The 21,027-nt window shown below is 35.2% G+C and overlaps 1 protein-coding gene and 1 pseudogene across 3 annotated transcripts; one reads left to right on the forward strand and one right to left on the reverse strand.

Moving 5' to 3' along the window:
- Nucleotides 1-2,929: 2,929 nt before the first annotated feature.
- Nucleotides 2,930-3,569, forward strand: LOC114278457 (interactor of constitutive active ROPs 1 pseudogene; annotated as a pseudogene).
- Nucleotides 3,570-6,234: 2,665 nt separating this feature from the next.
- LOC114278492 (uncharacterized) lies at nt 6,235-16,914 on the reverse strand. 3 transcript variants are annotated; one of them, XM_082891886.1, is made up of 9 exons: nt 16,545-16,914; nt 12,937-13,149; nt 11,422-11,571; nt 11,168-11,302; nt 10,673-10,738; nt 9,889-9,939; nt 9,676-9,783; nt 7,547-7,625; nt 6,235-6,536 (listed from the first exon to the last, which is right to left on the reverse strand). In XM_082891886.1, the coding sequence occupies exons 2-9, from the start codon at nt 13,132-13,134 to the stop codon at nt 6,334-6,336; spliced, it is 990 nt and encodes a 329-aa protein (XP_082748012.1). In that variant the 5' UTR covers nt 13,135-13,149; nt 16,545-16,914; the 3' UTR covers nt 6,235-6,333. The 3 variants fall into 3 exon arrangements, with proteins under 3 accessions (XP_082748012.1, XP_082748013.1, XP_082748015.1); XM_082891887.1 differs by having other exon boundaries at nt 12,937-13,152; nt 16,545-16,910; XM_082891889.1 differs by lacking the exons at nt 9,676-9,783; nt 9,889-9,939.
- Between the last annotated feature and the right edge of the window lie 4,113 nt (nt 16,915-21,027).

Raw genomic sequence — 21,027 nt, forward strand, 5'->3', positions numbered from 1 at the left:
CGTAGGCTTATAGCTAATAAGACAGGGTGAAAAGACAGAGACATAAGACCAATCATGAAAGGGGCATGGCGGGCGAAGAGGCCAAAAAAAGGTATGAAAGATACAAGTGACTCTCTCTCTCTACTTTCTCTCCAAGCTTTCATTCCTACTAGATATCCATCTAACTTAACCATCAGAGTGTCCTCCATCCCCTGGGTCCTTCCGATCGGACTTGGTGCAGGTACTACTGGGAAGACGAAGTTCAGCCAACCCGTAGAGTATTCAGATCTTGTCTGACCCATCTCTCATCCGACAAAACTACATCATCAGTTGGCGCCATCTATGGGAAACTCTTCTGGTTGGCAGTTATGCTCATTGTCACCGGAAATAGTTTCCTTTTCACCCACCTTCAGTGTTGGAGTGAATGGTTATGACACGATCCGTGGCTTCATAACATACAACAGGAAACCCTCAAGCCGAGCCCTCCAACCCAAATAATCCATCTCCATACTTCACGGAGAACACCAATAGCATTAACCGCCTGATTGAGCAAAACCATGCCCTATTCAACGAGAACTACCAGTTTCTACCCATTCACCTCTACAAAACATCCATCAAAATCAAGATCAAGTCCAAGATAACCGTCTTCAGCAACACAATAAGGTCAACTTCTTCCACCACTCGCCCCGCGAGCACCTCTGCCAAATCCGAATGGCCTACCTATCCCTCCTCAAGATTCACAACTCAACCAAAGACCCAGCTGAGGGCAAGTTAGCAACCAAAGGGGAAGGGCCATATTGTCACGTCTAGACCACGTCCAGGCACTTACCGTCTACAAGATATGAAAGGCAGAGATCTCCTTCATTCATGGAATTTTGAGCACTTGAAGTGGTATTTTCAATAAAACGGAGCCTTTTTCTCATGTCTCGTTTATCTTACTTATTTAATTCCAATCACTTGTTGTATTTTTTCTTTACAATGCAATGTATAAGCTAACCTTGGCAGGACTTCATGAGTAATATATTCAACTTCGTTTATCTATGTTGCACATTTCCTAAGTTTAAAATCAAAAAGCCTCAACTAAACTGAGTATGAAGACCTAAATCAGACTGAGGCCAAGTTTGGCATGCTTGAAAAAAGATAAAAAGTCAAAAAGTCACTATCTTATTTAAGTCACATCATCTTATTTAAATCACATCACTTCAAACCCAACCCAAACCTAACCCATATTTCATAAAAAGTCAAAAAGTGCACTTATTTAGATCATCCCCAACAACCCCTGAGCATGAAGACCTCATCCTCAACCAGCTAGACTAAGCAAAAAGCCTCAGCCAAACTGAGCATGCCAACTAGACTGAGTTTAAAAGGCCTCAGCCAGACTGAGTTTCAAAAACCTTAGCCAGACTGAGCATGAAGACCTCAGCGAGACTGAGTTCAAAAAAAGCCTCAGCTAGACTGAGCATAAAGACCTCAGCCAGACTGAGTTTGAAAAGCCTCAGCCAGACTGAGCATGAAGACCTCAACCTCAACGAGACTAAGTTTAAAAAAAAATCCTCAGCTAGACTGAGCATGAAGATCTCAGCCAGATTGAGCATGAAGACCTCAACCTCAACCAGACTGAGTCCAAAAAGCCTTAGCCAGACTAAAATAAAAAATAAATAAAATAAATATAAAAAAAAAAAGAGCACCATGTGGGAGACCACCATGTGAAAGACCTCCACGTGGAAGACCCCATGTGGAAAACCTCTATGAGGAAGACCGCTGAGCAGAAGACCACCGCGAAAGACCCCCATGCGGAAGACCACCATGTAGAAGACCTCCATAAGGAAGGCCGCTGAGCAGAAGACCGTCGTGCAGAAGACCGCCGCGGAAGACCACCATATGGAAGACCTCCATGAGAAAAGACCGCTGAGCAGAAAACTATCGTGCGGAAGACCGCCTCAGAAGACCTCTATGTGGAAGACCATGTAGGAGACCCCCATATGGAAAACCTACCTGTGGAAGACCATGCGGAAGACCCCATGTGGAAGACCTCTATGTGGAAGACCACGCGGGAGACCACCATGTAGAAGACCTCCATGCGAAAGACCCCCATGCAGAAGATCTCTATGAAGAAGACCGCTGAGCAGAAGACCACCATGTGGAAGACCTCCATAAGGAAGACTGCCACAGAAGATCACCATGTGGAAAACCTCCATGAGGAAGACCGATCCCTACGGAAGACCGCCACGGAAGACCAACCCCCACGGGAGACCAATCCCTATACGGAAGATAAACCACCATGCAGAAGACCTCCATATAGAAAACCTCCATGCGGAAGACCACCATACGAAAGACCATCATGTGAGAGACCACCAGCTAATCAACAGCTTGAATCCCATCAATATCAAATGAAAACTAAGGAAACTGTAACTAGGCATATGCTACTTTCATGGCTAAAATATTGGCAAAAGCCTCTATCGCCACTCTATTTCGGAGCTTTTCATCGTCATTGTCCAAATGTTGAGACCAATTATTGCTCATGATATTATCATAATTGACCGACGAAGTACCTTCTTCAGCAAGACCCGTTTAACCCCTAGTGGGCGTTGGTCCGCCATAGCCCATGGAGCAATGAACAAAGCCATGAAGTGCGTTGGCGCACCCACAACCAACAACCTCACACTCTAACGTATTCCTCCCTCTCTCTACACTCAAAACCAAACCTAGAAAAATCGCAGGCTTCCATGCTTTTCAAGTACATGGGTATGTAGATATAGAGAGAGAGAAAGTGAAACAATTTTGCCTCTCTCTCTCTAAATAAGTCGTTGTGATTCAAAGGGTTGTCGTAGTGGGTCTCTTAAAATTTGAGAAAAAGAAGAGTTTTTATGGACTACTTGACAAAACATCAATCAAGCATACCATTCAAAAAATCAATTGGTGGGGCCATGTCAATTCAATAATTCCAAACATGGAGATAAGTATTGAATTTGGAAAAAGACATGAAAACCAACCAAGCACATCAGTCAACAGTCAGAAAGCTATCGGGTCCTATGGTGATCATGACAAACAACAGTCTTGCATGGGCTCCACCCAAGAGAAAGAAAAGGAACTAGAAGTGTTTGGTCAAGAAACTGAGAGTTTGAAAAATCAGTTGAACGAAGGGGCATTTGAGATGTCAACAAGCCAACCCAAGGAAGAGGAGATGGCTTCAAAGTTGAGCCAAATAGAACAAGAGCTGGAAGCAAGTAAAGCCAACGAAGTTGAGCTGAAGGAGAAGTTGGAAGCCATTGAAAGAGCAAGGAGGCATTGGAAAATGAAATGAAGAAACTGAGAGTGCAGACAGAGCAGTGGAGGAAAACAGCTGATGCTGCAGCTGTAGCGCTAGCCAGGGGTGTGGAGATGAATGGGAGAAGAATATCTGAGAGGTGTGGGTCCATAGAGAAGCCCTTTGGAGCCATTTTTGAGCCACCTGTTGGGGGGTACGCGGGCTTTGTAGGTTCACTGGGTTTGGGTGATGATTCGGATGACGATTTTGGAAGTGGGAAAAGAAAAGGTGGTTCTGCTATTAGAGTGTTTAGGAACTGTGGAAGAATAAGGGGCAAAAATGACAATCTCTCTTTGCTAATAGGACTTCGAAAATCTCTTTCGTTGTTGATGTTAATGTTGTCTTTTAGTAGGGAAATGGTTGTGTTGGTTTTAAGTTGGCATTGTGTTTATATAGTTTGATCACTTTTGGCCGTCTTGAGTCAAGTTGTCACGACCCGAACTTGCCCCTAAAAGTTTAGGCCATGACCGGCATGTACTTATGCCTCAAAGACAAATTTTCAAAATATTTAAATGACATCGGGGCCAAAAGCGGAAGCAAATCCAATAGTAATGTCCATTGAGCTTGTGCATACATGATAACTAAAATAATTAAAACAATGTAAACACACTAATATAGATATATATATATATATATCTCATGCACATATACATAAAACTTAAGTAAATACAAAATTCTAACAATACAAGGTTAAAGCCTCAACACGAAGGCGCATCTTGGGTGGCTTGACTTAGCAAGTTCACAAAATAACTCCTGAGGCTGACCTAAGAATGGTCTCCGGATTGATCACATACATAAAAATAAAATACGGAGTGAGCAAAGCTCAATGAGTAATAATAAAGTAAAGTGAATCAAGTAAATAATCTAGATTCAAAAGAAGTATAACACAATACTCTTCCACATTTACATCATTCACAACATTATCCATAATCATATTTGCAAAATGGCCTTAGGCCCACCATATAGCAAAACGGCCTCGAGCCCACATATAACAAAACGGCATCGGGCCAAATCATATATCAAAACGGCCTCATGGCCAATCATATATCAAAACGGCCTCGGGCCCAATCAAATATCATATTATAAATAATTCACATTTCATATCCATATTCCATATCATAGGTCTTGCAACTCATTCATTCGCATAAAACATAATTCCAGAACATCGCAACATTTACATATTAAAGTAAATATAAAACAACATGTCGTTACAATATTATTACTCACAATGGTTTAGGTGAGTAACAGTCTCTGTCTGCAAGTGACCTACACATAGCACACATACACAAATGGATAAATAATGTATTATTTCCTTAGTTTATCTTTTTAATCTTTGGTTCGATTCGTTTACCTCTTACGCACTTCCAAATATTGTAGAGGGATCAGATAAACACATTAACAGTTTCAGAGGGTCAAAAACAAGTAACAAAAGTGGACAGAATTGCTCTCAATTCCCGCACGTGCGGAGAGATATGCCGCACGTGCGGCCCGCACGTGCCTTTATTTCAGAATGCCAAAGTTGCTTTCCCTGTTTTCCGCACATGCGACTGTGAGCCCCGCACGTGCGATCCTGGGCTCTATTTGAGCAGTCTGAAAATCCAACAAATTCAAGCTTCCTAAACTCCATTCCAAGGTTCAATTCAAGCAAATTTCATTTCAAAACATCATATATGATCATAGTAAACATAAATCTCAAGTTCAATTAGATCACAACTCATTTACTTCGTTTCTTCATCTTTTCATAGTTTATACAACATATCTTCATATATATATATATATATATATGTATATGCATGAGCTCTAAGCATGCAAAGATGCAAGACTAAAATTAACAATAAGGCAATTGCTCATAATCTAAGTCAATGTAACTCAAAATATGAGAATCAACTCTTTAATTAAATGAATCCAAAGATCACATGCTCAATTTCATGGAATATACCCCAACCAAGACCATAATTCATAAACCCTAACTTCAATGAGTGTAAGGCTTCATCTTAAGACTTTATTCTAATCAATTTAAGAAAGATTAAGAGAAGTTTAATGGATTTTCACTTACTTTGAACTATATTCTTGATTCCCCCTTGCAATTTCTCAAGTCTTCAAGCTTTGATTTGTGCTCTCTTCTTCTTCTCTCTTTCTCTTCTCTTATTTCCCTCTCTTGGGTGACTCTCCAGATTTTTCCACTCCCCCAAATGAGAGAAGATGGACTTAAAAGGACTTTTAGTACATATATATATATATATATATATATGTATATGGCTAAACATGCTTGCCAACATGCCTTAGTAGATTAGACTGAATCAAATTTCAATTAAACCTCATAGATGACTCTAAAAATTATACTGATCAAAATTATGTATTCCGTTCTGGTTTCTGAAGCCTCTAAAGCCTTCAATTTGCAGTGCAAAGTTAACCACCCAAACATACCTTAACGAATCAGATGAAATAAATTTTCAATTAACTTTCCCAAATGGCTCTAAAAATTCTCATTAGCATATCCATGTATTTAATTTTTGTTTCTGAACCCATGAAAGTCGGCAATTTCAGTTTTAAAGTCGTAACTCAACAGATAATTTCTCAATTCAAACAGATATCATTAATTTAACACACATTAACCCATAATTACATAAAGACAATTTCTGATACACATTTTAGAGTCGTTACACAAGTACAAGGTGAACAATTTTAAGCTGAAGTTAGCTCTCCAAATCTTCTAAAATGGTTGTGTTTTTTGGGTGAGGTTTAAGATGCCACTTCTGTAACGCATGGGCAATATATTGCCTTTAAAAGGTATAAACGCTCTCATTTTATCTTTTGAGATTTTCATGTTTGATTTAACTCACTTCTTTAAAAATTAAGTTCTTGTTTTTCTTTTCTTTTTTTTTTTTTTGGTTTAATATTTTACTCAATTTTTTTATTTTTTAAATTTATCTAATTTAAATACATTGAAAAAGTACAATATTTTTTATTTTATTTTTCTTAAAAGCATTCCTTGAAACAATATTACAAAAAGAAGAAATTTTGACGTAGTCATTTACAATTGCTAACTAATCATCTTCATCGCTTTCATAGTTTTGACATAGAGACATTAGTCCAGAGCTAGAAACATTTGCTTTGCGCTCCTCCTCATGTTTTGCCGGTCCATTGCTGTTGGAGGCTAATGATGGCTTCCTAACAACAGAAACTCTGACTGACGGAGACTTGAAAATGAATCTACCGTCACCTAGTGCCCGGGAATACCCTTTGTTTTCTATCAATAACCACAGAAAAACAGAAATGAATCAGTACAATTATGAAAAATACTGTCCTCCAAATTCACATAATATCAAGTCAACAGTTACATTTATACAGAGCAGACACAATTAGAGCAAAATAATATACTACTTAATTTGCATATAATTGCTTGTTTAGCCACGGCGCAGAATGAAATGGTGCATAAGCATAATAAACAAGTTTCGTCAAATTTTGTACAGATGCAATATGCTTTAGCAGACTAATTGCAATTTCTTCACATTACTTTCATCACATTAGATTATGAAGTTAACAAATCATGAGCCCATATAGTTATCGATGTTATTTTGCACAATATTTTCAATGTGCATAGAAAATATATCGTTTAACATCCCAGACATACAAAATTAGGATTTCATTACTAGAGGAAATTTTAGCAAATGCACAAAAATTCCAACACTTGCCAAGCAACACAGAATTTATAGGGTCCATTTGGCATTGTTCTCATTATTTTTGGTTTTCAATTATTCTTTTTTTTTTTTTGTAATGGAAAATACAAAAACAAAATTATTTGTATGTCATTTTCATTGAAGTCGAAATTTTGAGAACTCAAATAAAATAAAATAAACAATTCCTGAAAATGGCGCGTTTTCAAGAAAATTCTTATTAAACATGTTTTCAGTATCGTTTTTATTTTTTCAATTCTTTAGAACATTACCAAATGGGCTCTAAAATTTATTTGCTTGCGGAGAAAAAAAAAATCCTAGCCTTTTAAGAGTTCAAAAAAAAGACTTGCCATTCAAGAATGGCCATGCACCACACACAAGAAAGGGGAAGGTGAAGGGCGTTTGGAACAAAGAGCAACTAATTATTTACGTACCCTTAAAAGTTCTAGAGAACATATAACTACAGCAGTTGCTAACTTGCTACACATGCATACTAAGGGATAACAGACAACAATCAATCAAATGGAACTTTGCAAACATTAAAAAAACAGAATCTAAGAATTATTTGAACCAACTTAACAACCTTCATTCTTGGAATTGTAACTTGTTTCCGTCAGATGATCTGTTGGCTTAGTGGGAAGTTCTTCAGAAACCTTTCTCCTCTGCACAAGAAACATAATGAACTTAGTATCAAATGCATAGAATTCATAAAGTTTACTGATTTATTCATTTTTTGTTTCAGGTACAACAGTATTTTCATTGTAAACACCAACTTTGATTTCCATGAGTGCTCCTTGAATCTGTACGATAGACCCTTACTTGGAAGCATGAAAAGAAATGTGCGTGTGGGGAGAGGAGGCAGGAGCAGAAGAAAGAGTGTCTGCCAACCTAGATTTATAAGTTTAGGAGCAGAAGTATGTATGCTGCATCAGTTTATGGCATAAAAGAAGTGTCCAATATATTCAGCTTTCAATAAAGTATCACACCATTTTTGCTAACAGCAACATGCACAGGGTTAACTAGCAATATCAGAAGAATCAAATTTGCTATCAGGAGGCTCCTTTCACACATATCGTAGAAAATTTGAAATTTCAAATCTTCCTCATGCTGAAGTTAATGCCTAGACTTTTTCTCTATGCCGTCCTGCTGTGTGTTTTTAAAAACAAATTTAGCCCAAGATAACCTTAAAGCCTACATTTAAAAGTTTAGCAAGGGGCATGGCACAAATAAAATGAATCCATCATAAAGCGTAATTATCAAAATGTTACAATTTGTAAATTGAATCTAACAATTCAGATAGTTTGAACACCATTTTCGATACGAATGACTCGTTGAATCTCATATCATAGAGATGACACGTGAAACTATGTGACACAAAATAATTTCACAATCTGTATGGTTCATTAGCCTCTCAATGTCAGAAATTGTAAAAATAGCTTTTCTGTAGTCTTTCCCTCTACTCCTAAAGTAAGCTTCCCAAAAGCCTTCAGAGTTAGAATATATTGAAGGCATTTGGAACTAGCAAATGTGGTTTCCAATTGTTTAGATATGCTAGATGTTAGAAAGTGTCTTTAGGAAGCTTTGAATGAAATAAAAAAGAAAGAACTGTTAACTTCTTCCTTGGTTTCATCCTAATGGATATCCTTCAAAACAACATAATGCGTTTAGTTAATTCAGCCATTACTAAGGGAAATAGGTAAGGAGTAATTGAAAATTCACTAGTTTCCCCTGTAGGTTGTAGGTGATCTAGAAGTAGCCACAACCCCCATCATACATGTTTTTTATCGCATCCTTATACCCTTTGGTCACACTCTTTTTCTCCAACACCAACCATATTAATTTTTAGGCACCCTATTGTAAACTTTTTCTAAATCTATTAAAAAATATATATATATATATATATGTAGATCCCTCATTTTCTCAATGTACTTTTCTATTATTCTTCTTAGTCAATATATTGTTTCTTTAGTTGATCTACAAGACATAAACTCAAATTGTTTAAAGGACATTGTCGTTGTAACCCTTAAGAGATGCTCAATCCCACAATTTCATAGTATGAATCATGAACTGAATGTCTCTATAATTGTTGCAATTTTGGATATCTCATTTTTCTCCACTCATCATGTATTTTCCTAGTCATTAGAATCTTATTAACGAACTTTGTTAACCAAGACACCCCTCCTTACCTAAGCATTTTCAAGCCTCAATAAGGATACAATTTGATCCTAATGCTTACCTAATTTCATCTTCTTCGATGCAAGTTACACCTCAAACTCTCTTAGTCAACAATAAAAACTATTTTCTCTAGTCCCATCAAAGCTATCATATTCCTCTACTCTTAGATTTTCTAAATGATTTTTATTTAACAGTTTCTAAAAATAATTTTTTCACCTTTCCTTAACCTCCTCATCCTTGACTAACACCTTCAAATCCTCACTTTTATATACCTAACCTGATTAAGTGTCTCGTTTCATTTCTCTCAAATTAGGAAATTTATATATATTATTTTCTCCATCTTTACTATCTAATCTAGAATAAAGATTGGTGTAGGCTTTTAGCTTAGCATCCCTAATTATCCTTTTAACCTCCTTATGTTATTCGCCAATTTATACCACTTAAAATCTTCATCCTTTTTTATCCTTTTGTCATTTTTCAAACCATTCATTAGATACATATTGATCATACAACCAAATTATTAGTAAAGGATCATACTTTTGAATTATTGTTTGATGTTTCAGCATTGTCAGTTGAAATCTGAGATAAATCTTCATCATCATCAAGAATATCATCATCGATCCTGCGAACGACCTCTCTTGGTGCCTGAGAAAGAATTTTGACACCAAGTAAATCTCATGAGTACAAGCTACCAGAAAACAGAGGCAGCAATATAGCAAAGTAGCAGTAGTTTGACAATGATATACTCACTCCAAATAATGATTTTATGAGTGCTTCATCCTCTTCTTCCAACTTCTTTTCCTGTTGACAAAAAAAATCCCATGACTTAGTAAGAACTGATGGTGATAAAATAGTATCCACATTCACATGTTTTGAGTTCCTATGCTGCCTTGACAAATTCACACTGCAGCTATGATGTGGTCAAATAGCTATACCTCTGGATGATTTGTTATGACATCAATTGGTCCAACAGTTTAAAGTATAGAAATACTGAAGCTCAAATTCCAGCAAAATTATAGTTTGCTTTTGAATTCGAGCCCCATCAAATTCTCGTCAGATCAGTACAGCCAGTGCCTAGCCTTAACACTGAACAGATTTTAGGTAGGCATGCCAAACCAGCCATTTAACTAACTTATCTCAAAAGAAGAAAAAGAGACAATCAAAGGCTTTAATATATATATATATATATATCTAGAACTTATTACTTGTGTTAATTTTCAGTTCAATGAGTTAAGGAGGCAACCTGAATCAAAACCTATTATGTTCAAAAGTGAGTAGGAAATTACTTGAATGCAGCCCATCCAAAAAAATGGTCAAACTACATGCTTACTTCAGGCAGTTCTGCAGGTATAAAATAGTATTGCCAGCTAAACATAAATTAAATCCCACATTAGATACTGCTGCTGCCATTCACATAAATCTAGTACATCACAAAAGTGACCAAAATGGCAATTGGGCTTCATTGTTCAAGGCCTACACAAAATGCATTTACACCCAAAAGGCTGAAATAATGAACTAGCATACATGACCTTACCTTTTCCTCAGCTGAGCGCTGCAAGACCTCCAGCATTGCATCTACACTGATAGTGGCTTGTCTTGACTGAAAAAACAGAAAGAAGACTAGTTTTAGTCTGCTTAAAATATAAATTCAAGTTCACATCTGAGTAAAATGAATAAAACAACAAACTTTCACACACTTGGCTAATGATCCCATATGTCAGGCAAATTAACATTTTAACCCAAAATAAGTTTACCAACCTATGAAGTTAACAAGGCCATGAATTCAGTAGCTGAATCATTAAGTTATTCTCAATACATCTAGAATCCCAGCCTTGGCCCTGCCTGACTCTATTGGGCATGAGTTGGGGTTAATCGGGGTTGGGGATTAATAAAACTAATCTGGTCAAGGTCGGAAATAGGGCATCCCCTCCCTGAACCCCCAGATTTTTTATATATCGATTATCAATATACCCTCTTAATATATGTTTATTATGTTCACTACGTATTAGTTATTTCACTAAGCAAGTACCCTCATGGACTTCACTTCATCCAGGGCAGCAAGGATGTCCATCTCTCTTTTTGAATCCAAGGTTCTATTCTCCAAGGATTTCATTGCATCTCCCATCTCTTCAGTTTCCCTTTTTTGTTTTTCCTTATCTGCTTCCTGACAAAGAGAGCAATGTACAAATTATATAAGAAGCCAAAACCAAAATCATGATTGCAACAAAATAAGGAGATCTAAAGATGAAATAGAAAGCTGTATATGGCATGCCAACTTAATACCTCATCCTCTGCACGCCAAGGTTCGAAATTCCGTGATGCACCCGACTCAACAACATAGTCTGAATTTTGCGGGTCGGTCTTTATTGTTAACTCAGCAGAGCACTTAGTGCATTTGAAATAAAACCTAAATATTTGGATCCCCAAGTATGTCTGCAAATAGTTTTAACATTTCAGTCAGTTCACTGAACAATAGTAATACATATCTCATAATCGAAGTCTGAAAAGGATGTATTTTACCGATCACAGAAATAAGGATAAATTGAGTGAAGATAACAATATTATAACCATAACACGGGTATCCATCTTTCAAACAGCATAATGTTGATATTTCATCCAATGCCACCTCATGCTTTTACATAGAATATGTTCAGTCAGGACATCACTTCATCAGGTTAATCCCTATGTGAAAGTAGAAAAGATAAGGTAGATGGTAAAAATCTGGCATCACAGCTTGTGTTAATCCTCTAACCTCAATTGGAGACATCTACCATTCGTCACTAGTTAGGAAATAATAGGTGACCCACAGAAACAGGGGAAGAATAATAACTTCCAATAAAGACGAAACATAGGGAGATCCTGAATTTTTGTGCAAAAAATTTCAAGTTTTTTTTTTTCCCTTCCTAGAACAAAAATAATGACTTTCTAGTTCATATGTAAAAACAAGTTCAAAAACACAAGAAGTTATGCAGACATTTTGATCAGTTAGAAATCGTGGTAGTTATGCACAATATTCTCTTTGGATAAAAACCTACAAAATAGTTTAAGGCCTGGATAATTAGTCCTTATCTAACATCAAATTAAAAAAAAAAAATTCTACGTGACTATAAACTAATTAAAATGGTTTTCCTTATCAATAATAAGCAGATTGATTTTCGATGTCAAAAACATGTATTTAAAAAACAAAGAAAAATAATCATCACAGTACCAAGTGATACCGTCCCAAAAGGTTAACAATCAACCAAATGTTAAAACAAGTAACCGGTCCCATAGAAACTAGTTTTGTAAACATCATAATTTATGGGTGGTTTGGGATGATCTAAATAAGTGCACTTTTTGACTTTTTTTGAAATATGGGTTAGGTATGAGTTGGGTTTAAAGTGATGTGTTAGAGAGGTGATGTGACTTAAATAAGATGATGTGACTTAAATAGGATAGTGACTTTTTGACTTTTTTAGATTATACCAAACAAGGCCTTAACTTAAAAATTAGAAAGATCATAAAACACATCATATCCCACTATACATTACATATGGGCAACCTATGACTAGAACGCTTGATATGCACAATCATCAGCATGGAACCAGGCCCTAAAACATACATGAACTAACAGCTATTTTGTCAAAAAAGCACAGATAGATAACGATACAAATACACAATACACAATATGTAGAGTCTCCAATTTAGAGAATTATAAAAAATTAAAAACAAAATTCTCAGATAGTGTAATCAAGGACTATGAAAGAGATTAACAATTAACAATTACGAATAAATAGATACACACACATATATGTATACCTCACCGATGACGTCTTCCTTGCGGGAGTTGAACTTGGTACCTTTGTAGATGTAATTGCCGCAGGTGCCACAGCGAATGCTCATGGGAAGCATCATTCGCACCTTCATCTGCTGGTTCTTCGGCTGCCTCCGCCTCGGAATCTTCGCCGGATCGAAGTCCGGCGGGTAGTATTTGTTCAACACCTTCCTTTCTCCCATCTCTCCTTACCAAAACTACTAACAACAAAAAAAAGTTGATAGATCAATAAATTTGCTACAAATTCAACTCTCACACACACAATGTTAAGTTATTGTTACTTGCAAATTGAGAGTTTATTTTTGTTAATTCTTTATTTCTTCATTAAGAATGATTGATAAAAAAAATATCTAAAAAATAGAAAAGGTAATATGCTAATCTTACATGTGAACCATGTTAACTTCTTACCTATTAGACCATATCATCATCATCCGAAACAACATTTTCATTAATTTAAGTTTAAATATTTCATATTTATCAGATATATTGAACATCTAAGTGTAGATATTTTTTTCCAAGTAATTTAAAAAAAGTGACCGAATCTTTACAATTCACGATTCGATTCAATTATCGATTTGGTACAAGGTTATTTTAACTCACAATTTGAATCCCGATTTGACAAACATACTTTTAGAGTACACAAAGTTACCAAGAAAGTAATGTGCCACATGATAAAATGTGGTACATCCCAGGAAAGGTTTTATCTATTACATAGTGGGAACTTGGAAGCTTGTTAATCTAATTTTGGAACTAGAATTAAATTAATCGTATTCCACACATTGAGTCCCTAATATATTGTTCCTTGGTCTCTTGCTCTAAAATAAGTCTATTGTATAAGAATTCGCCTTGCAACTCTTAATGTTTAACCTGGTAATTAGAAAAAAAACATGGACAAAACTTAGAAGCAATTTTCTAAAAGGGCTGCAACGTGGCAGCATCCATATTGGTTTGGCCTAACCCAACCCCGATCCCCCAATTACACACAAAGCATCCCAACCCATCCCTACCCCTGCCCCACCCTGCCTAAGCCAACCGCATTTAACAAGGTTGGGGTGGGTTGAACCGACATAGATGCAATTAAAAACACAGCTCTTATTCTTTTTATTTTCCTTTGACATACACGCTGCTGGATTCCAATTATATTTTATTTATAGTTGATAATACCAAAGATGCATGGATAGGTACACAATATAGACACACCAACCATGAAGTTTTCGAACAAATCAATACAAAATGTGGCAAGGATACGGCAACAAATAAATATATAGTTTTATTTGTATTCCTGAAAATAATAGCTATTTCTTCATTTTTGTATTACAAATACAATTTTTTATAAGTACAAATATCATTAACCAAAAAGGCACCAAGGAGGTGCCAAAGGTCTCATAACCTTAAAATTTATAAAACAAAACCACCAATGTATACTTCCGAAGCTACTAAAAAGGAACTACAAAATTCAAATTTTGGCTAAAAAGATTGGTATAATCTACCCAAAAACCAATTGTACAAAATAGACAAAAATGAACTCCAAATCTTAAAGAGTGGCACCTCACCTCTTTGAAGATCCTATTATTCTACTCTCCAAATGATCCACATAATAGCCAACAACACTAAGTTTTACACATTTTCCTTCCGTTTATCCACACTAGCTTCTCACATGAGAAACACAGACACGGATATGGATGTGGATGCAAACACGGACACGGACACGGATGCGGACGCGGACACAGGACAAAGTGATTTCAAAAAAATGGAGACACAGGTACGGCAAGGACACAACGATAAAATATATTTTCATATATTTTTATTTGTTATCTAGATTAATATTACATCTACAAACAATTAATATTAACAAAAATTAACTCTAATTCTATTTTTTTTTTAAATACTTTTAAATTAATTAAATAAGGGGACACTGTGTGCCCTACATGTCCCCAAAGTGTCCGCATGTCCGACGCGGATACAACACTTTTTTTTGAAGTGTCGGTGCTTCATAGCTTCTCACCAAGATTAAAGGAGACCCACCACTTCCTTTGGGAAGACCGACTCCAACCAAACCAAGAATCAAGGACCACAAAGCATTAGCCACCTCACAATGAATAAGGAGCTGACTAACCAATTATCCATCCTTCTTACACTTACACATCAAACATTAGATTTGTCGCATCTTCCTCAAATTATTAATAGTGAGAATCTTACCATGAGTTGTCGTTCAAGTAAAAAAAAAAATATTAGTAGGTATTTCACACCTCAAACACCTCTCCACAATAAAGTCCCACCACTACTACCCAACAACCTCATAAAAAGAATTGACTACAAAGCTTGCAAATTTTTCTTGGTCAGTTATAAATGGATGAAGAAGTTCAAATATGAGAGAGCTAGAGGGAGCCATTAGATCTTGCTCAACTCTCCAGTCCCATTGCTTATGGCTTTGGAGGGTTAAAATAGTTTAGACTTCTTTCCCTAAGTATAACAGCGCAGGCTTCTTTTGCTAACAATGGTTTGGGGTTGGGATTATAAGTTCAGCAATGACCTCAAGTTACAAACTATTTGGGGATACTAGAAAGTTAAATTGGACGACATTAAGTATCATAATCAAACTGTATGTTCGATAAAGTATCATTTTGTTGCTTCTCATAAAAAATGATAATAATCAGACTGTATTTTTGCAACCTGAAGGTGTTCATAGCAATGGAGAAGGATCTGAGGGATAGAGTTTGTTCTTGGAATGGGGTGGCCGATTAGCAGCCCAATTGGGATATTTTCCAAGCATGGAATCTTCCTTTGAAAATCTTGAAGAGCATTTATGGTTTTACTAGATTTTATTGTGTTCATTTTTATCTCCATTTTATTTGGCTTCGGTTCTTGCTACCCCGTTTTTTTTTAGCAATTCTTGTGTTTTGTACTCTCCACTTTTATAAGGGTTCTGACTTTGCCCATAGGGGCCTGTCGCTATTTGCTTTGTTTCTTCCTTTTCTTGGTTTATGAATCTTAAAATTACCACACAAAAAAACCCTGAAGGTGTTCACTGTGGAACAATCCCGAAGCTATGCTAGTTCAGCTCTAACATTTCTCATTGTTAAGATATGACATATATATATTTCAGCACAATCCCTAAATGCAATGGATCCCATCACCCATTATCAGCCCGATTTTGTTCAAGAGTGTGTGACCAATAAGACCATCCACAGTGGACTACCAAAGGAACTGTCATTGCCAAATTTTGACAATAGATGACAAAAGCAGTCTCCACTGGCATGCTATATTGGCTGCCAAATTATAGCAATACCAAAGCTTGTGCCAAATTTAGCACAAGCATTGGCAATGCCAAATCTGCCGGATCATCATCCCCAACTGCTTTCCTTCCTTCCTTCCCTCCTTCCCTTCTTCATCCTTTCCCAGCAAAAACTCCCCCAAACAGAAACTAATAACATATTTTTCAACAAAATTCACCAAAAACACAAACAGACTAAAAACAACAACAACAATAATCAAGCAATCTCAAACAAATCTCAACTAATCTCAAGCAATTTGAAGCAAATTTTAAGCAATTCACCATAATCAGAAAGAGGATTTTCAGAAAAATAAATACCTGAATTTCAAGATGCGTGATGAATTTCAGACGATCTCAAGCTTCGTGCGAATTCAAGGAGTCTATTTCAAGGGTTGGGGTTTCTCAGATGGATCGAAGATTGAGAGAGATCCAAAGGGTTTAGGTTTTAGAGAGAGATAAAACAGAGGGAAGAGAGAGGCAAGGAGACAGATGGAGGGATCGGCGCGAGAGTCAGGGATGATCGGGTGGATATAGAGATGGAGACAGATTGAGACAGCCCGGGAAGATAACAATTGCAATACCTGATTGGGATTTGGTTTGAGCTTTTTGTAAGCTATGCATAGCACAATCCTACTTCGACGAGGATGAGGGGTCACTGCCGTGATCCCCTCACTGCTGTTCCTGCTGTGCAGGTAAAACGGCAGCGTTTTATGAGTTATTTTCTTCTTCTTTTTTTTATTTTTGGTTTGGATAAACCGGGGGTCCTTTACTTTTTTTTTCTTTTTTTTCTTTTTTTTTTCAGAATTAAACCTTAAACCCTAAAATAAAATAAAAAATAAATTTTCAGAATTAAATCCTAAACCTTAAACTTTAAACCATAAATCTTAAAATAAAAATAATAATAATAAATTTTAAAAATTAAACCTTAAACCATAAATCCTAAACCCTAAACCCTAAAATAAAAAAATAAATTAAATAAATTTCAAGAATTAAACATTAAATCCTAAACCCTAAACCCTAAAATTAAAAAAAATAAATTTTAAAAATTAAACCCTAAATCTTAAACCCTAAATAAAAATTTTTTTTAAAAAAGTATAATTTATCACGTCAAAAAATACAGTGGAAAAAAAAAAAAAAAAAAAAAAAAACTAAAACGACACAGCAGTGACCCCACTCTCTCCTAGAAATCACATTCCTAAAGGTTAATATTTATCCTTTTAACATCCTCCTCGCAAACTAAGTGAAATATCACAACTCTTTGGACGGCTTCCCACCAAGTATCTAAACTATTTTACTTTGTCCGCCACTAACTTAGCCGTTCAACATGCAGCATTATGCAGAGTTTGCACGACGCGCTACATGCTGACATTGCGCAGCTCTTTTCCTAGTTCAGTCAAAGTTTCACTCTCAATTTTTGTTTGACCGTCTTCCCTTGTATCTCGGTCAAAGCGTTGGCCGCCTCTAGGAAGTAGCTAGGTCCAAGAATATGGGCATTTACTAGTCCAATCAAACATCTTTGACTACCCTGACCTCTGCTCGGCCCAAACCAAGCTTAGCTTGGCCAATCACACAGTTCAAACCTTAAAGCCACTTCCAACTAGTTCGACCCAATTTGGCTATACAAATTACCCTCTCAATAACTAAAGAAGAAAATTGATTATAACTAAAAAAAAATGGCATAACTGATGGTGCATATGGTGCATCCTAGGTGTGTAGGTTAGAATTTCCTTTTTTCAAAAACAGTCTGTGGATGAGTTTTTCTTTATTTTTAGTAAAAAAAATTGGGGGATTGACCAATAATAAATCTTATATTTTGAATTTGTGAGTCATGTAGTTTTTTTTTTTTTTTTTTTTTAGATCCAATTAATCCTTTTGGATATGTAATTACTTATTTGGCCATCATATTGGAATGTTGCGTTTGAAAAAAGTATAATAGGAAATTTTTTTAGTGTGTTATATCATACCCATCACATTGTATGTCATATCATACCCGCTACATTGGAGTTTCACATTTGGGAAAAGTATACTAAGGAGTTATTTGATGTGTCACATCATATCCGTCACTAGGGGTGTGTGCGGTGCAATTCAAGCAATTTGAGAGTAAAATTATAAAGCAAATGGCGGTTTGGCAGTTTGGCAAATTGTGGTTTGGGTGGTGTGAAGCTGACTAGCAGATTGAAAAATATTCTTAACAAATTATCAAGCATTTACATAATATATAATACTAATTTGCATAATATTTTTCATATATAACACAAACTAATTTTACATTATATTTTTCATACATATAACTACTAATTTGTAACAAATTTCTTATCTTAAACCTCTCTCACACTCATTTTTATTTTGATATTTCATTACAGGTTAAAAAATATATATGTATTAACTATAGTAGAGCGAAGTGGTTTTGAAAACGGATTATAAATTTTAAAATTCAAACCGCATCGGTGCAGTTTTAACGGATTGGGCAGTATTTTGCACAATCCTACCCGCCACATTAGAGTATCACATTTGAAAAAAGTATATTAAGGAGTTATTTAGTGTGTCACATTATATTACATTGGAGTGTCACATTTGAAAAAAAATTACTAAATTTTTTTTTAGTGTGTCGTATCATGCTTGTCATATTAAAGTGTCACATCATATGTGTCATATTAATAAAAGGGTATAGTCATCCATAAAAAAACTACCAAAACCAAAAACAGGATCACACAAAAAGAAATTCTTTATTGATAGGACTTAACAGATCAACAAAAAAAAACTTTGAACTAATTGAAGTATTTGTTTGTGAGATGGGATTTATTGGTAAATATTTATATTTTAATCAATTTTTTATATTCTTTTGATGTACTTAATCAAGATGAATTTAAAAAATAAAATAAATGGATTAAAGTATTAAAATAATAATAAAAAATGATGAAAATTTCAACACAAATGTGGTCATTTTTGTTCGAGTTTTTATTATTTTTAATAAAAAATTCATATTTTAGTTATACTTTTTTACTTTTTAGATGTTTCTAGTTTTGATGTATGTATAAAATATAAAAATTGATTAAAATATTAAAAAAAATTAATAAAAATAAACAAAAATCCGTTTAAAATTAATTTCTGAAAATTATAAACCATTCAAAATCAAAGAAATAACTTGTTACGGTTCGTGATGAACTAATGGATCAAAAACTTTATCCATTTATTTTTCAAAATCATTTTGCTTTTAAATTTTAGTTCATCTAAACTGATTGAGTAATGTTATATAAATAAAAAAAATTGAGTAATCAGGTGAAAAATCCAATTCTGTATTTTCTATGCTCGAAAGTCCCCTCGTTATTTTAGCATGTCCACGAGGACAAGCCTTTGTGAAATGACAAAAATACCACGTATATATATATATATATACATGGTTCTCATTTCAAAACCCTAACCAAACTATTTTCTCTCTCATTTCTTCCTCTCTCCCGACAGCTCTCTCTCTCTCTCCTTCCTCCTATGACGGCGAGCTCTCTCTCTAACTCTCACTCATCGTCGTTGCCACTTCCACTGCCAACCACCACCACAGCTACTAAACATGGCCACCACTATAGAAATACTTGCAATCCATGAAACCAGTAGAGAATGTATTTGACTGAGATCTATGATTCAACATATTAGGGAAAAGTGTGGAATGTCTGCAATCAAAGAAATACGGACAATATTATTTGAAGATATAATGTTCCATGCATTACATAGATCAAAGGAGGCTATATAAAAATAAATAAAAAAATAAAAAAAATCAAACCAAGCATATTTTTCTAAAATTCTTTTATACCTGCAAGCTTCAGTAAAGTGGAGATATTTATGTTCAGCAATAAGGTCAAGTGAAAATCTGGAAAATTTATTCACAGAGGCATTACCACTGACAACGTTCACTATGATGGTACATCTCATCGGAATGCGTCGACTCAAATATCAATTATGCAACATTGAGAGGAAGTCATTAGATTAAAGATTTTTCCTTCAACTATGGGTTTTTTCCATAATATTTTCCTTAGTAAGATTTTAACTAGACAATTTGAAAGTATCCAACATCACCCCATGAAACACAAGAATATTATACTCTTTTTCCTTCACGTAATTTTTTTTAATTTTTTCCATAATGTTTTCCTTAATAAGGTTTTAACGAGGCAATCTGAAACTATCCAACATCACCCCACAAAACACAAGAATATTATTCTCTTTTTTCTTCACCTAATTTTTTTTTTTCACTGAGTTTTTCCTTAGCAAGATTTTAACAATGCATATTTTTGTGTGTGGTCGTCTAAGGGAAGTGTTATGAATGCAAGATTGGTTTGGTGGATGACCACCGCCTTACCGACTTGCCTCACCAATCATTATTTAATGCTAATAGCAACTTAGACACCATAGTCTTATATATTTGCAAATCCCGTCCTTGGAACTACTACTATAAATATAAGCTTTTAGTTCTCAGTTGTGATATAGATAGAAGTGAAGAGAAGAAAGAGAGATATATAAGAGATTGTAGATAAATGTATGAGTGGGTTGTTTAATAAATAATCTTGGTTGGTCCTCAAGATCAATCCTTAATACTGTGTTTGGTTGGGAGATTTGGAGAGGGATTTGGAAAAAGAAATGGAAAAAGTAGGCGAAATGTAAGTAAAACATGTCTATATTTCACCTAATTTCACACACCTTTTCCCTTTCCCTTTCCAAATCCCTCCTCAAACCCCCCAACCAAACACAGCATAAAGATTTATAAAGAATAAAATATATGTTTCTAAAGAACTTATTTCTTTATTTATTTTTT

Source organism: Camellia sinensis, chromosome 10 (genome assembly GCF_055761805.1).
Source record: "Camellia sinensis isolate YWXY chromosome 10, ASM5576180v1, whole genome shotgun sequence".
In the NCBI taxonomy this organism is placed as follows: Eukaryota; Viridiplantae; Streptophyta; class Magnoliopsida; order Ericales; family Theaceae; genus Camellia; species Camellia sinensis.

Excerpts from the sequence above, each read along its gene's own strand:
- LOC114278492 (XM_082891886.1), bottom strand. The coding sequence starts at position 13,134 with ATGGGAGAAAGGAAGGTGTTGAACAAATACTACCCGCCGGACTTCGAT. Across the intron at positions 9,784-9,888 it reads TCATAAAATCATTATTTGGA|GCACCAAGAGAGGTCGTTCG; the intron begins GTGAGTATATCA and ends ATTCTTTCTCAG. Across the intron at positions 6,537-7,546 it reads TTACAATTCCAAGAATGAAG|AAAACAAAGGGTATTCCCGG; the intron begins GTTGTTAAGTTG and ends GGTTATTGATAG.